Source organism: Actinia tenebrosa, unplaced genomic scaffold, assembly GCF_029948245.1.
Source record: "Actinia tenebrosa isolate PJP-AT-01 unplaced genomic scaffold, QUT_ActTen_1.0 PGA_scaffold2__45_contigs__length_23673736, whole genome shotgun sequence".
Taxonomy (NCBI): domain Eukaryota; kingdom Metazoa; phylum Cnidaria; class Anthozoa; order Actiniaria; family Actiniidae; genus Actinia; species Actinia tenebrosa.
The window spans coordinates 2,051,987-2,068,607 of record NW_028292579.1 but is presented as its reverse complement, the minus strand read 5'-3'; the positions used below and the strand labels follow the sequence as shown (position 1 = coordinate 2,068,607).

Genomic DNA, 16,621 nt, shown 5'->3' with positions numbered 1-16,621 from the left:
GCACTTCCGTCGTATCCCAACGCCTAATGTCTAGTTTAGGATAACTGGGCAACCGTCGAACGTTTGATGAAGGAAAAACAGAAAACTCGATAAAAGGGTCGTCAGGGTTCCTTGGATCACAAGAACTTTTTGGAAAAAACAACATTTCTCTTATCAATTCCAGTAACATTGAATCGCGTTGTGTAGAGGACGTACTCGGGCAACCCTATTTGTGGGGAACATCGGGTCTTGGAATGGTTTAACCGCGTAACAACTGGGGGGCCTGGAGAAGATTTGATCTTAATATGACTTCAGAGTATGAAGATTCTTTAATGTCCGTTGATACTCTATGCCAAAGTGTGTCCTCCTGTCGTCAGGTAATAGCAAATTCTTCTCCTGGCCTTGCAACACCAAGAGATGGAGGAGATGGCTTGGGAGCTTCTATGGTTCCGACTCATGAGAACTCCGTGGACGGTTCTGGATGAGCCTCATCTCATCTTTCCCAGATTGGTTGCTGTTTTCTATATCGGAAGAGGAGTTGTCATGAGGTAAACATAAGCCCGGCTTGCAAATAGCCCACGATTTCGAAGGTACTCAGAATATGAACATTCCTTTCATCTGTATCTGTGAACTTGGACATTGCTTGCCGATCGTAGTTTCCAAGTTCTATCTCCATCCTGTTTACAGGGCCATATTTTGTACTTCCTCTGGAAAAAACATTCTTTTTCCTTCAGAAATTAGAAAATCGACAGTGACTTCACTGTCGTCAGTAAAGGTTATCTGCCGGATTGTGCCACCCACCCGTTTTTCGAACTTGTTTATAGTCCTTTAACGAGTCAGAGCGATGAAGCCATCCGATATGAATTTATTTTCCCTTGACTTTCTTGTCAGTCGTCACTTTACGGGTATTTTTGGGCTCCTTTTTCCCCTTCTTGAGCACTTCCTCACTCTTAATCTTGTCCACAAGATCTTTAATTCGCTCTTTCTTTGCTGCTGAAATAATAAGAAAATAAGTTAGATTTCGCGCTAATGTTGATGTTAATTCTTTCCCAAAAAAATGCAGCGTAATATGAAGATTGGTTGACTGACTGACTTATTGATTGATCTTGACTACTTGAGAAACATGTTTAAACCTCAATACTGTTAACAAGAAACCTTTTAAACTCTTGTTTATGTCATTGAAAAGTGTAATGGTTTGTCATTGGGGCCACCCTTTTAAAAAGGTTGTACTACCTAACAATTGTGCTGCAGTAATCTTTCACCCGAACTACCTAATCAACATCTCAACATCAACATCATTAATAAGCTGACACTACTGCACCCACCAGCTAATGTTCCAGCAGTTTTTTGCTTCCAAGCACTACGTATTTTTGCAACATGGCCTATTGCCACACCCATAGTTGCAAATTGACCATCTGACACCATTTTTACTGAATCTATACAGAGTACCTGTTGGTAATAAAAAAGAAAAAATTGTGAGTACATTGAACACATCAGTATTCATTTATATACATTATTGAATAGACTTGCCTTATTATCCTTTTTTCCCCCACTGAGTTCGGCGTGACCTTACTTCGACGTTTGCCCTATGGGGGGGGGGGGGGGGGGGGGCCGGGGGTCCTCCCATATATGGACTATATGGGAGTGATCCGCTGAACAGGCTACGGTTTTTCGAGCTTCGTATCATAAACAGTTTCCATTTTCCATTTTTTGGCTATCTTGTCATATACAGGTATCTATTTTCGTCAACCTCGGCAACAGTAACAGAGAGTAACGGCAGAGTAACCTCCCCCACCCGGGTCCTGTGCCTTAGATTATGAGATACATGAGATTAAAAGCGTGTGGTGGGTGTGTTTGTAGGTGAAACGTATAGGTGTAATTGGTATTTTGACAGCCTAACATGATGAAAAATACGGAACACGCTGCGAAGAGTAAGGGGTAAGAAAACCGAATATGACTGAAACGTAAGGTACAATGTAGTAGAACTTAAGCGATGGTTATTCTAAAAATAGCCCACTTAATAGATGCATGGCTCAGAAAAAAAGTTTAATATTATACGGAAAGCAATACCGAGAAATATACATTATCTTCTATAGTTTTATCTTATTATTTTTAATAAAACATTGCTTGTCAGTACAAACTAAACAACAGAAAATCGTACCCATAGAGATGACAATTTGGGTTTGTTTGCCTAAGTTGTGACGTCACTGCCACGCAGCCCTGTTCGATTACGACCGGATGTGGAACAAGGACATGACATGTGTATGTGAGCCTAGATAACATGAAAGCGTGAGTGACAACTGATGAAATGTACAAGTGACTAAAGTTGTGAACATAAGAAGAAACTCATGTAAACGAAGAAAGTAGTAGATATTGGAAATATATAAAATAGAGTGATTGAAAGACGCTATAGGGAAGGAAGAAACGGGTCAAAAAAATTGGAAAAACAGTAAATATAATTTAGGAATGGCTAACTGCGATAAGGCTATCGGAGATCGTTACCGAAACCAGAACGATAGACGATAAAGGGAGTAAACTATTGTAAACGACGTGGTGGGTAAGACAAGATACCGGTTCGAGTAATAATAATAATAATTTATTATTTGTATTGCGCAATTTAACATGTTAATATGATCAACTGCGCATTACATATAGGTACACTAAAATACTAGGCATAAAATCTCTAAAAAACTACAAAAAGAGTACATAAAAGAGTTAATAACTAAGATACAGTTTAGACGTCGAATCCCGCACGCGCCGAATCCAATGCAGACAAACCAAACATTAGTTTGTCCATCTGCACTAGACCCGACACGCGCAAAATTCCACTTCCCAACCGGGCCCAACACGTTAAAGTGCAACTGAACCCAAAATATTCGCATTAGTTATCAAAAGATATTGAATTTATAATAAACATAGTGTTATTTTTTTTCAAATTGGGTAAAAGCTCGATTCGTAATATAAATTTGAATTTGGCGCCCTTGCCGAATTTAGAGGTTCCTCGTGCAATTTAGGGGCCTGGGTCGAGTGACGTCAGCTAAGGTACGCGAACTAGCAAGCTATACAAAGCTATAGTAAAGTAAAGGCATCGTTCATGCTTGTTGCTCCCTTGTATTCCTTGTTATCGCTCGAAACATCGAAATCTTCTGGAAAACAACATAAATGGAAATGTCACTAAGCTGTTCGGATACTGAGAGCTCTTTAGGCTCTTTTATTGGTGATATATCGGATCTTGAAGAGGAATTTGAAGAGACAACGGTTGACGCGTCGACAACCGCCAAATGTTCATCTACAGCAGGAGCTGAACTCGATGATGTAGACGAAGGCGCTTATCAGGATGAGCCCATAGCAAGTGATCAGTGGATGGACCAATATAACCAGAGGCAAAAGGAAATCGAAGAGCTTGAATCAGAGCTAAAGAAGCGACTTACCGGCGAATTGCCAGCTAGCGATTGGTAAGTGAGAAACTCGTGGTCGCATTCAACTCCTAAAGTTAAGAATTATGTGAAACGTAAACACAGATTTTTTTAGCAAACTTATTTATTCTTTATTTATTATTTATTTATTTATTGAAGGTGCAAGTGCGGAAGTTGTGCAATCACGAACCTCCAAAACATAAGCGAATGTTACTGTTGCACGGAAATAGAAGGTTGTGTTGAATCCCTCACAACAGATCTGGTACGACAAGAATTGTCACCCGAAGTTGAACTTTCCTGTGTGACTCAACATCCTGGATTCCAACCGGTTTGCCTCAACAAGTGGAGTTTGAGAATGGCTGCCGACAGATTCAAGACGAAAAATAAGCAGAAATATCGTCAAACAGGATCTGAAGAAAGGTAAGAATGTGTAATATTGTTCAGTGCGTGTCCCTTACAGTAGTTAAGACTTACTCACGTTTGACGTAAAAGGTTGCTTTACATTCATTTCGGAATAGCCGTTGTTGTTGTTGACAACATTATTATCAGATGTAGGTCTAAAGAGCTATCTATTTGTTTGTTTGTTTTTGAAAGCGAGAGTTCTTTCGCCCTTCCATGACCCTCCCATGGCATTTTCACGTACATACACTTCTCTCCACTACTAGTCAACACCTATATAAGTGGAGAAGTGTTTATGTTGTCTTGGAATCTATTCCCTAATTTATTTCCCGTTCCCTTCATAGGTTTTTGAGAAGTATCGCTTATAGAGAATTTTCGCGCCTCATTCATGGCTGGCTTGGATCAAGGAGAATTCCTTTACCAGCATGTGCGTACCTCGCCATACGAGATGCATTTCCTCTTGGTACAAGTGAAGTAACTTACACCGGATTTGATTTGGATGAAGAATCATAGACTCAATGTTTCTGCAATTACTCTTATTTATTTCTTTTTTTAACTGATGAATGTTTTACTATAAATCAGTAAAATAAAGTATACTTTTTACAGCTTTATGAAGCTTTATCAAATACATAATATTATATACAAGTTTGACGAACTGGACCCACTATCGGTTGTAAAAAAATGTCAGTTTCAAAACTCAGAACATAGAACCTTAGACTGAAATGGTACACGAGTAGCACAGCAAAAAGTCTCTGGTGTATCTCAAACTATTCAGAGGTTTACTATGTCATTTTCCATTCTGGTTCCAGCGTCTATGTTACTGAAATAGGCAATAATTTCACAATGGTCCAAAGTTTTGGCATTTGGTTTTCCTATTAAATAGTTTGTTTGATGGTATGGTGCATTAAATGAGAAAATTAATGCTATTTTGTTAATTAAGAACTGGAACAAAAATTGATTACTGTACATATCATGCTAATAAAAATATTTATGTTTTGTTATTTCTTGGACAATCTTTAACTTGTTATGCCCCTTCATGGGTTGCTGACATTGTCTGCACTTCGGGGGTGCTCTATTTGCAGGAACTTCATGTTGGACCTGTGCTTGGTTCTGCAATGCTATGAAATAGATACAAGGTTTTCAGAATAATGCATATAGGCATTATAAGAATAAAAAATACTAGGCCACCCATACCTGGTGTAGTGGCAGGCGTATCAGCAACTTCCATACTTCTTCTTTCCAGTCTTTTTTGAATGGCTTCAGCAACAGGCTGCTTTTGAAGTACCGAGTTCATAGGGGATGGAGTCATTTCTTGTAGTTCATCTCTGGCACTTCTAATTTCTTCTTTGCTGCTTGTCAGGAAGGTGTCATACAATTCCTCTACATAATCTGTAAAATAACACTTGAGGGTGAGTTTATTTGTTATCGCATAACATTTATTAAAGTTTTGTTGGGAAATATTATAACTATTAAACACCATTTCTTACCAAAGTTTTGGGTGATGCACACATTCCTCACTGTGGCCTCCCCGTTTTTGAACTTTGGATATGACACCCTCAACTGCTCAGTCCCATCAGCTTTGTACTTAACTTCTCTGTATAAGTTGGAATTAAAGTGGAGAATGGCTAAGATGTGTCTAAAAAACAAAAATTACATCTAAATTATACCCTCTGGTAAACACAAAATAAGTGCAACAGAAAATGTTAAAGGCAGAATACAATTACTATTATCTAAGCAACTACATGTAACTGCATCGCCTACAAATAACATAGGATGAAACTTAGGGTTATAAATCTCTTGCAGCATGTTGAAGTGCAGGTCAATATGGGGACCAAACACTAGCTGTCAAGAAATCAAAAGTCTTTTGTTTTGACCCTCATATTGCTAAATATGCAAGAGGTCGAATACCTAGAAATAAAGAAAACACACAGTCTGAATAAAATGGAACTTGGAAACACAAAGAGTACCTGCTGTACATTCCAACATATGAGTATGCGATCATTTTGGGTGCGAAATAATTCACGACGGAGTGGAAACCTTCCAAACCACTTGTTTGGTCCAGAGGAGAGGCTTGTTTTATTCCTCTAATGAGGCTTGGTTTCGACAGTGCAGTTACTAACTTGTCATGGGCTGTTGAACCTACAGTACACATACAAACTGAAATGACAACATTGCACAAAGTAACAAAACAACGGTCATAAGGTAATAAAGAAGATAAATGTAAAGATTAAAAACAGGACAGAAAATAACGTGTCCTTGATAACAGAGTGTGTGCAAGGGAAGAATTGACTGTACCCAACTGCTTAGACAATAGTCCATTTAATATACACTTATTTCAATAAAGTTAGTCACCTGAAAAGGTATGAAGCTGAGGCCCACAAGGATTATGGGTAGATACATTTTACACGTCCAACCGCTTGATAACTATTCATGGACTTCTGAATTTTTTACCGGTTACAGTCTCACCTCTTCTGAGTATCATCGAGCTGCAGTTTGTATTGAAAAAGCTTTGTATATATATCCTTTTTTGATATGAAAAGTTTCCCATGACACTCAGTGATCTCAGCTTTCTAGGTTTTTGGTGACTAACTTTATTGAAATAAGTGTATCCATGGTATAACAAACAATAATATAAGGTCTTTTTTCTTCAGTGATACCTTTTTCTAACCAGGTTCTATTTCTGATCTCCCTATGGGCACACTTGTTGAACAAAGGATCACCAAGGTCACTGTGCACATTGATTACATGGCTAAAGAAGGACTTAAACTTTGCCCATATAAGATTACCATCACCACTATGTGTTGATTGTGCACTCCAATATAAGTGGTTCTCACAGGGCCTTATCCAATCCTTTAGAACTTCACAAGCCTTTTCTTTGGTCAATTTAGAGAGTACTTTCCTTATTTCTGTAAGAAAGAATAAAATGTTATACAAATACATTATCTTGATCAATTCACACTGCAACAATCATCCCAGTCACTTTTCTCTGTTTTCACAGTTCCATGCTGATCATCTTGATCTGTGAGGTCTTTGCTTTTCTTGAGGGCTGTGATTTCAGCTTCTAACTGTAATACTAAGGCAGATGGAAATGATCAGTGAATATTAGTGATGAAAATTCTACACATTGAAATATGATTTATAATAAAATGTAGGTATCTCCAATCAAACACAAAAAATGGCTTATGAAAAATCAAGATAATTAATTTGTAAACTGATGCAGTATATAGTATCGATACAAACATTTTTATTATTTCATTCTATATATGTTACATGAAAAGTAAAACATAAGCTTACTTCTCTGATTTGCACATTCTAGTTGCTCCTCCTTTTCATCAACTTGATTCTTCTTTATTCGCCACCTCTGCCTCCAGCATGTTTTTTCCTTTTTCAGTCTTGAGCAGGACTTACATGACGTTTTGGTTTTCTAATAAGGTAAAAGAAAAGACTCAGTACACGTAAAATAAACTTACTCTGTTTGCAGTTATTAGAGAACACCTACTGTACAGTAGCCTACAGCTCCCCCCCATACCATAACTAACAATAATTCTTACCTCTGGTAAACTTAGCTTTACAGGCATCGGATCGGTACTAACATCCAGGTTATCTTCCTGTTCTGACAACGCGGGCGAAGAGGCAGTTGTGTCGTTGTTTACCGGTACCGTCGGAGGTACCGCAAGTGTGTCTTCTCGTTGTTCTAGGTGGACAGAGGCAGCTTCATTGCTGGTGTTGGTTCTATCCTTACTCGTAGATGGAGCTTGCACCTCTAGTTCTTTTTGTTGGTCATACTCATCTAATGCAGTCTTTATTGTCTACAAATTAATAATAATTTCTGAGTTTTGCAATCAAAAGCAAGAAGCTTTGAAGTATTAGCTTATATCTCACCTTGCGTCTTTTTCGTTGGCTGATTCCTTCGCTCTCGAATGAAGTACCAGCTTGTAGTGTAGGATACACACAGACACCAAATTCATCCCTTTTCAGACGAGGAATTTGTGGCTTTTCATGCCCAGGCAATAGTGCATATCTTATGGATAAATCCTCTGGTCGAAAGTGCTTTGAGCAGATGGAAGAACCCTTCGATTCAAAGAAATTTTTCCGCTTCTGGTTGACAAACTTCACCCAGGTTCTCCGCCGCCTCTTTGCTTCTGGCCGATTATCGTTAAAAAAGGGGATCGCAAATAAAAATATTCCTTCTTTGGGGTTTGGGGTACTACTACAACCCCAAACGACACACCGATTCGGCATATTTCGCTTAAATTTTGCTATACATACTCTTCAAAAAACTCTCTTTTCACATTATTTGGCTTGTGTTCTTCACATCGGCATCGCTATCCTACCTTTGTATACGTCACAATAGTCTCGATCCAGGCCCTTGACTAGAACCGCGGTTTTCGGATGTCAACGCAAATTTCGTAAAAATTTAATACTTTCAAAAATTCACCATAAATCGAGCTTTTACCCAATTTGAAAAAAAATAACACTATGTTTATTATAAATTCAATATCTTTTGATAACCAATGCGAATATTTTGGGTTCAGTTGCACTTTAAAACAAATGGGAAACTAATTTGTAAATATTAGGTAAAAGGAAATCTAATTAAGAGCTAGCCTAAAAAGGTGGGTCTTTAACAACGTCTTGAATCTATTAAAATGTCTCTCATTAAGTATCTCTTGTTCCATAACTTCGGAGCAGCCGCCGAAAAAGCACGGTCTCCTAGTGTCTTTTTGGTCAAAAAGCTTGGCGGCTGCAAAAGCAAACCTTTAGAAGATCTAAGATTATAAGAATTGTTATCCTTAATGCTAACCAGTTCACATATATATCTTGGGGCAAGCCCATTAATTTGCTTTAAAAGTAAATAAGATAAAATCTATCTATCCTAAATTTAACCGGTAACCAATGCAAAAAGTTTAAAACTGGCGTAATATGAGAGTATCTAGGTATTCTATATATAAGCCCAGCTGCTGAATTATGGACTCTTTGTAATTTCGCAATGTTTATTGCTGGAGTGACACAACACTTGAGATATAAACTAAGTAATGTAAGGAAGATTGTGAGTGTAAAGCAAGTTATGAGCCCATGACTAGAGTGTAAACGAATTTTATTGAAATCCGACTGAAATATGGGTGGAGCGAGGGAGAGAAGGTTACTGATAATGTGAAAGTAACGTAAAATATGACATGCCATGAAGACTGGCAGTTAGTAAATGACCGGAATTGAAGCAAAAATTAACCTAGATAACGGGATTGACGTCTGATTCCGAAAGTGCATTCAAGACTCACTGGCTGAGCATGTAAGCTAATTGCCAAAATCCATTGTCAATATAGTAACTTTGCTTAATACTGCATGTTGAAGACAATAGATGTTCCCCAGAAGATGGGGCATCTTTCAATACAATATGATAAATACAGCTACTTTTAATATGGCATGATTGAATATGCCTCACTTTCCTGAGGTTGGGATTACAATTGACTGGTGCATTAGAATGGTATTGTAATAATGTACCTTGTGCTTCATTCAAATTTCATTCAAATTTGTCAACTGGCACTCTTCGAGAAGTTTGGCAAACTGAAATTTAAACGGCATAGATTAACTTCCACATTGTTACCTGTCCTACTGAAAATGTATAGAACAAATCAGTACTATTATAGAACTGGCCGCTTGATTTTAAATAGCAAAAGAAACTATATATTTGTGCTAATAATGCGACGTGATCAAAAGATGCCTCCATATGAAGTTATATAGTTAACGGGTATTCTTTAAGGTCCAAAGTGATATTGAATCAAAGTAAATAATGCGCATTATTTCTCTCTTAGTACTAGGCTTTCGCATTAATTTTTGCTTCGCAAACCCAAGGAGATGTTAATCTAATTAAGAACCACCATCTCTGAAGAAAATTTCTTAGAAACCATGTACCAGAGAAAAGATTGATTATGAAAACATCCCCTTACCCCTTACCTCTTCGTCCATCTTGAAATGCTAAAGCAAGGCCGGAGCCTGGGTTTGTGAAGCACATGGAAATAGAATTATCTCTGAAGTCTGATATCTGAAGTCTGAAGTCTGAAGTCCCTTCTCGGCCATCGTAGGTCAACAGAGCATATGCTCGGTGTTTTATACTACTAATTTGCATTTCAATACTTTTTTTTTTTACGTGACCGCTGACCAGTAGGCAGGAAAAAAATCTGCATAATTATCCCATATTGCGGAGCATATCGTAAGAGAACCTCCAGCCAAAAGAATACCAAAACACAACAATAGATTTACAGCAACAATTCATGTTCCTGGGAAGTTTTGTTGGCTTTTCCATGTGTAGTCCTTCCGGCATTTTGTATTTGAGCATGTTGTCCTCACTTTTACCATTGTTCCAACTTCCCTTGTCTCAGTTAAAGGATTGCGACTTGTGAGAGTGACAAAATTGAAACAAAAGCAAAAGTTGAGACAAAAACACAATAGACTGATTTAGCATCGGGACGGCGACGCCGAAGACGACGTGACGGCGCGCGGTATGGACTGGTTCTAGGACGGCAAGACTGCGTGAGTATACGTGATTTAGCTAGCTTGACGAAGACGTGACGGATACAAGAGAAAATCAAAATGGCGTCGGTTTGTTTTTGTCGTGGTTTATTCTCAAAAAAATAAAAACACTCCTATAAAAGTCAAAGCAACTACAGTACAGTACAACTACGGACTTCAGGTTGTCAGAGAAGCCCTTTTGCTTGCTTTCGACCAAAACATTATCGACGAGTATGAATTTGCTCTTCTCTACGATGCCAATTCCTCTAGAGAAGTATTTCCTTATTGGAAATTTGGTAGGTTTGATATGGATGATTGGGATGATGCTGAATGTCAAACAGAACTGCGATTTGCGAAGAAAGATTTGAATGGCCTGATTGAAGCGCTTGGATTTCCTCCAAAGTTTTGTATGTTGTCAGGGAACAGTATGTGGTGATGTCTGTTGTATTTCTACTCGGATCGAACCGGATTTAGTCAGAGACTACTAACACACAGAGAACGTTGTCCCAACGTGCTTTCAAATGGCGGTCCTCTCTTTTTACACACAGGGATCCCAACATGATAATATTAACCACAGGTATCCCAGACACTACATTCCCTCCCCTTTTGGGAAAACTAATTAACAACAACTGATTCAACAACAAATGTCAAATTGACTAATGTCACTGTCCTAGCACATGGTCCTTGAGGTATGCTGGTGGTCGCCGGTCTCTTTTCAGCCTCTGTTGTACTGTAGTTCCTTCATTCTCTGGAGTTGCAGTGTGCGTTGCTTTCTCTATGGCCAGTTCTGGTACTTCCAGCTCCGGCTTTACCTCCTTTGTCTCTTCCTTTAGGAGCTTCATTTGTGATGTGTTGCGCTTGTGTTCAACTCCATCCTGAGACTTGACAAGAACTTGGTTTCCAAATTTTCCATTGACTTCATATGGCACAGGTTCATAGTTAGTGCTTAACTTATTCTGTTTTGTCTGCTCCAGGAGGATCTTGTCTCCGACTTTAATGCTACTTTCCTTAGCATGCCTCTTCACATCAACGTAATCTTTATTCTTCTGCTTCATTTCAGCATCCTTATCTCTTACTTCCTGGTATGTTTCGCTATTGTAGCGACGAATATCGGGAATCTTTGAATGAATGTTCCTCCCAAACATCAGCTCCGCTGGACTCGTTCCGGTTGTCGAGTGAGGCGTTGTCCTATACGCTAACAGATAGGCGTTGATTTCTTGTCTCCAGTCCTTTCCTTGAGACTTGGCAATCTTCATAGCTTTCAGCAGGCTTCTGTTTTGTCTTTCCACTTCCCCGTTTGCTTGAGGCCAGTAAGGTGTCGACCTCCTGTGCTCTATACTATTCTGCTTTAAGTAGGTTTCAAACGTTTCTGCCACAAACTGGGGCCCATTATCAGTTTTGATAGACAGCGGATAACCATATCCGGCGAAGATAGGTTCCAGTGCTTTGATAATACTGTTAGCTGTAACAGAGTTCATAATCACAACTTCATAGAAACGAGTAAAATAGTCTACAACAACTAACAAGTGTTCCCCTGTTCGCATTGGACCTAACAGGTCGGCTGCAACATCCTGCCACGGTTCGGTCGGCAGCTTTATGGTCTTGACAGGTTCTGGTGGACTTGGTAAACTGACTAGTTGGCATTCATAGCATGTCTTGCACTTTGATTCCGCATCTTTGTCAAGTCCGAGTCACCATACTTTGGACCTTAAGCGTCTTTACTGTCCCTTGGTGTCCCTCATGGCCTAGCTCTACAACTTGCATCCACAATTTCGCTGGGATGACTAGTCTGGTTCCTCTCAATATCAAGTGTCCACAAACACAGAGTTCATGTCTGACAGACTTGTAAGCTGCAGGGCAGGTCTCCCATGCATCCGAGAGAATGCATTTTCGCAGCTCTTTTAATTCTTTGTCTTCTGCAGATTCCTTCTTAATTTCTTCCATGCTTATGGCTGCTGGAGTTGCATTAGCTGCTACGAAACAAACATACTCTTCCGTCTTGTTCCTCTTGTTCATTGAAGCGTCCTTTGTAAGGCGGGACAGGGCATCTGCTATGTTGTTGGGCCCAGGAATGTACTTAACTGTAAAATGGTAGGGTCGTAACCTGAGAACCCACCTCTCTACTCTGGCAGAAGGCTTTGACCTTTCGGAATAAATGTATTCCAGGGGCTTATGATCTGTTAGCAGTTCAAAGTCTATTCCTAATAAGTACATTGAACCTCTCGCAAGCCCATACAATTGCTAAGGCCTCTCTTTCTGTCTGCGAGTAGCGACGTTCTACGTCCTTTAAGCTGCACGGTAGTGAATTTACACGCTTGAAGATCAGGAGAAATGCTGTCTGGGATGATGCACTTTTTAAAAGGAAGCGGATGAAGTCAGGGGATTTGACCAAACCACTGAAAGTGCAGTTTATTGGTGAACCTGCCGTCGACCATGGTGGACCCTTGAGAGAGTTTTTCTCTCTCTTCAACTCTGCTGCCCAGTCTAAGTTATTGCATGAAGGAACCTTTCGGCATAATATCACTGCCGTAAATGCAAAGGAATTTTATTTTTACGGGGAAATGACAGCGGTGGGGTTGTTGCAAGAGTTCCCTGGGCCAAAATGCTTCACAAAGCCTGTTGTAGAATACATTATAACAGGGGAGATAAGTACCCTTACTCCAAGTGTAGATGACATACCAAACAGTGAAGTGAAGAATTCTCTACAAAACCTCACACACATTACAGATGAAGAAGAATTTAAGAACCAAGCCACCTTTAACAGTGATTACAGATTTGATGCAGGGTGTTGCAAGCCCTTCGTTTACCTCAAGGATAAAGATGATTTATGTAAGTCAGTTGCACTCCACCATGTCCTCCTGTCATCCATTACTGAAGCCAACCAGTACATCGAAGGGTTGAAGACCTGCAACATGCTGGGCCTTATTCGAGACAATCCTGAGCTTTTCAGGAAAACCTTTGGAAAGCAAAAGGACCTGACTGCTGAATTTGTGGATGAAATGTTTAGTCCAGAGTTCAGTCCTAAAGACAGTAACAAGTATGCAGTTGAGCAAAAGATTGCTTTTAATTTTAATCAGTACATTGAAGATGTTGAGCAGGGAAATGTTAAAACGACTGTTGAGGACAAAGAGATAACTGTCACTCTGAAACATGTGTTACAGTTTGTCACTGGTGCTGATGATATCCCTGCCATTGGATTCTGTCCAAGGCCTACAATTAAGTTCTCACACAATGCAGTTTCAAATAGGAAACTTAGTGCCAACACGTGCTAATACCCTAACAATACCTGTTGCAGGCATGCAAGAATATTCAAAACTTTCTGAGGAATTTGCTTTTTGTATGATGAATTGTCCTGGATTTGGAGTGTTATGAACAAATCTGAAAACAGAATCCACTGGAACAAGCTTCAAGTTGTTTCAATGACATGTATTAATTCGGATTAATTCTATAAGTATTGACTCTTGAGAGCATTTTAAAGCAACATTATAGTTAATACAACTTAATATAATTTGTTTACACTTGTTGGTTTTGATTCAACATATCCTTTTCAAAACATTTAAATTTACTTTGTATTCCCATTTTTAATTGTACATGTAGTTCCAGTTCATGTTTTAGTTACTTTTCCAAATTTGTCTAAGATGGAAAGTGTAAGTTGAAATACAATTACCGTGCATTAATGCTTACTTATATGAAATTTATATGTAAACAAAAAGTGCATTTGGATTTATTTTATCAGTTTTATATCAAATTACATCTTTTAAATCTTTTAATAAAATTATTACTCATATGTATGATGTGTCGAAAATATATTGCCACTGGACTATAATGTAGTTTCAATAATAATATTGTGCTGAAAAGGTCTAGTAGAGCCATCATTATTGCCTACCTATCTTATATTTTTCATATGCAACTGACCCAGGTTCTTTTTTCTTTGAATTCAAAGGCGGTGCTTGACTAGTTTGATCATTAGATACAGTGTACTTTCTGTCAACTGATATATTTGTAGTGTGAAAAGGTTTTGAGAAAAAACAAAGTGAAAATATGGTATCTGGGGGAAAAACTGACTGGAAATTAGTGTATTCTAACCCCCCATTTCACTCCTATGAATGTTCCCTGGTAATCCTGTCCTGGAAACCTAGCCTGGGTTTCATTAACAGTAAGAGGCCAACGCCTGAATATTTCATGCAATATAAATTATATTGTCACTCATATTGTAAATACGACATCAACAGCATTACTTTTCTTTCTCTCAAAGATTACAATGATTAATATTTTAAAAACCTTATATTTCAGAATTCAGAATTTTTTTCTAAAGTCCCTCTGTTTCAGGGACCAGTGGGGGAGGGCAGATATTTTTGCAGAGTAAGCAGCTTAGAATTTTTCGGAACTCTCAAAAATGTGGCTCTAAAACCCCTAAACCTACCCAAAAAAGCACTCAAAAAATTGTGACACCTCCCCCCCCCCCCCCCCAAAAGATTCCCATACCACTTATTAATGACCTATCTTTAACAGTGCCAAAAAATTGAAATGCAGGCTATCTAACTAGCAACATGTATAATTCTTAAATAAGCTTCCAAGCTCTCTTTCCAGTCAGTGGGTGGACTTATTCCAAAATGCTCCAGTACATATTCAAAGTAAGAATAGTAATCATCTGATTCAGATGTTGATTCAGAGTCTGCATCGGCATCTGTATCATAGGAGTGAATTTCATTCTCTGCTTCCTGTACATCTGGTAAATCAAAAGGATGTATGTGATCTACTGCTCCGACAGTTTCTGGCAAGAAATAGAGTTTATCAGGGATACCAGCCAAAGTTTGGTATTTTGAGGGACGAATCTGGTGATTATTCCAGTCATCCTTCATTTGATTGATTTCATTTTGAATGACCAGGTGGAAGCAGAACCAAAGGCACTCCATTTGGAGTAGATTACTTGTATCTAATTCTCCTTTTTCTATCACATCTTTAAAGAAATCTATCCACCACGTGCTCCAGGATCGTCTGAGCAAAGACCACCATCCTTCGATACGTTGGTTAATATGGGATGACCCATAACGATGAGCGCTTCATCCTGCCAATGAATCCGAATCATTTCTCCTTAGGAAACACTGGATGGTAGCCATAATTTCATTCTCTGTACCCCTATCGGTTCGCACTAATGATGGACAGCCTTCCACTCCTTTGATTTTTTCTAGGAAGAAACTTCCGATAATACGAGGGTCGTTATTACTTTTGGTAACTTTAAGTCAAAGTATTCTTCTACTAAAAATACATCCCTGAATTAGAAAACCGTAAGGTTTAAGTTTGTCATAGCCGTCTGAATGCCAACAATAATTTGGGCCAGGGTTGGTATATTTTCTTCTTGTGAGACGTTTATTTTTTCTTAGTACTGTTCCTTCTGGATCGAGTTCTTTTAAGAGAGCTTGAACAGTATATTTTGCCACATTTATTCCATACTTCGAATGCAACTTTCGCCACATTGCTCTGTAACTTAGAAGAGACCCAGAACCATCAAGTTATCTTTTGATATATTCTTTAATTATGTCTTCATCTTCGTCCCATACTCGCCTGTGAAACCACATTCTTTCAATCGATTTAAAAGTGTTCTTTTCGATATTTTTATATCGTGTTCTCTTTCCAAAAAGAGAAGAATCGTTTGATAATCATAACCTTTTGAGAAGTAATATGTTATTACTTCTCTCTCCGCCATATTTGGAACATGTATTGTCCGCAATATATACTGGTCAATGGTCATCAATACTAAGACCCAGTCCTACACTGGGCCTAACAGAATGTATTGATTGCGTTTTCACTGTGTGTGTTGTGTTTCCAGGTATGTGTATTGTGTTTTCACTGTGTGTGTTGTGTTTCCAGATATGTGTATTGTGTTTTCACTGTGAGTGTTGTGTTTCCAGATATGTGTATTGTGTTTTCACTGTATGTGTTGTGTTTTGCACTTATGGGCCACCGTAGAACGGGACTGCAAAAACAACTACACCACTAAACCTTCCAGATAATGCTGTCAGCCTCACAGAAGAGGAACAAACCAAATTGAACGAAGGTAAAACAATACCGTGATTATACATTAGAATAACATAAATAATTACAGTAGTAATAGTAGCATAACAATAATGATTATGATGAGGAGGATGAGAATGCCGATGAGTATAAATATTACATTAACCCTTTAGAGCTGAAAGGCCTTGGAGAAAGTTAGCTAGTTGAAGGGTCTCCCCAAACAGTTAAGATCAAAAACATGGTCATGGAAGTGTGGTCTTTGCAGTAAGCTCGTTCAACTACGCGTAGATGCGTGGCAAGCCGGC

At 38.7% G+C, this 16,621-nt stretch overlaps 2 protein-coding genes and 1 long non-coding RNA gene across 3 annotated transcripts in view; 2 read left to right on the top strand and 1 right to left on the bottom strand.

Annotated features, from left to right (window-relative positions):
- The window catches only part of LOC148908965 (uncharacterized), a 105,560-nt gene that overhangs the window by 22,595 nt on the left and 66,344 nt on the right, over positions 1 to 16,621 (bottom strand). The window lies entirely within an intron of this gene.
- On the top strand, positions 2,950 to 4,332 carry LOC148908971 (uncharacterized). Its single transcript, XM_089034566.1, has 3 exons — positions 2,950 to 3,434; positions 3,555 to 3,815; positions 4,139 to 4,332. The coding sequence occupies exons 1-3, from the start codon at positions 3,142 to 3,144 to the stop codon at positions 4,305 to 4,307; spliced, it is 723 nt and encodes a 240-aa protein (XP_088890692.1). The 5' UTR covers positions 2,950 to 3,141; the 3' UTR covers positions 4,308 to 4,332.
- On the top strand, positions 12,671 to 13,573 carry LOC148908970 (G2/M phase-specific E3 ubiquitin-protein ligase-like). Its single transcript, XM_089033661.1, has one exon. The coding sequence runs from the start codon at positions 12,671 to 12,673 to the stop codon at positions 13,571 to 13,573; it is 903 nt and encodes a 300-aa protein (XP_088889787.1).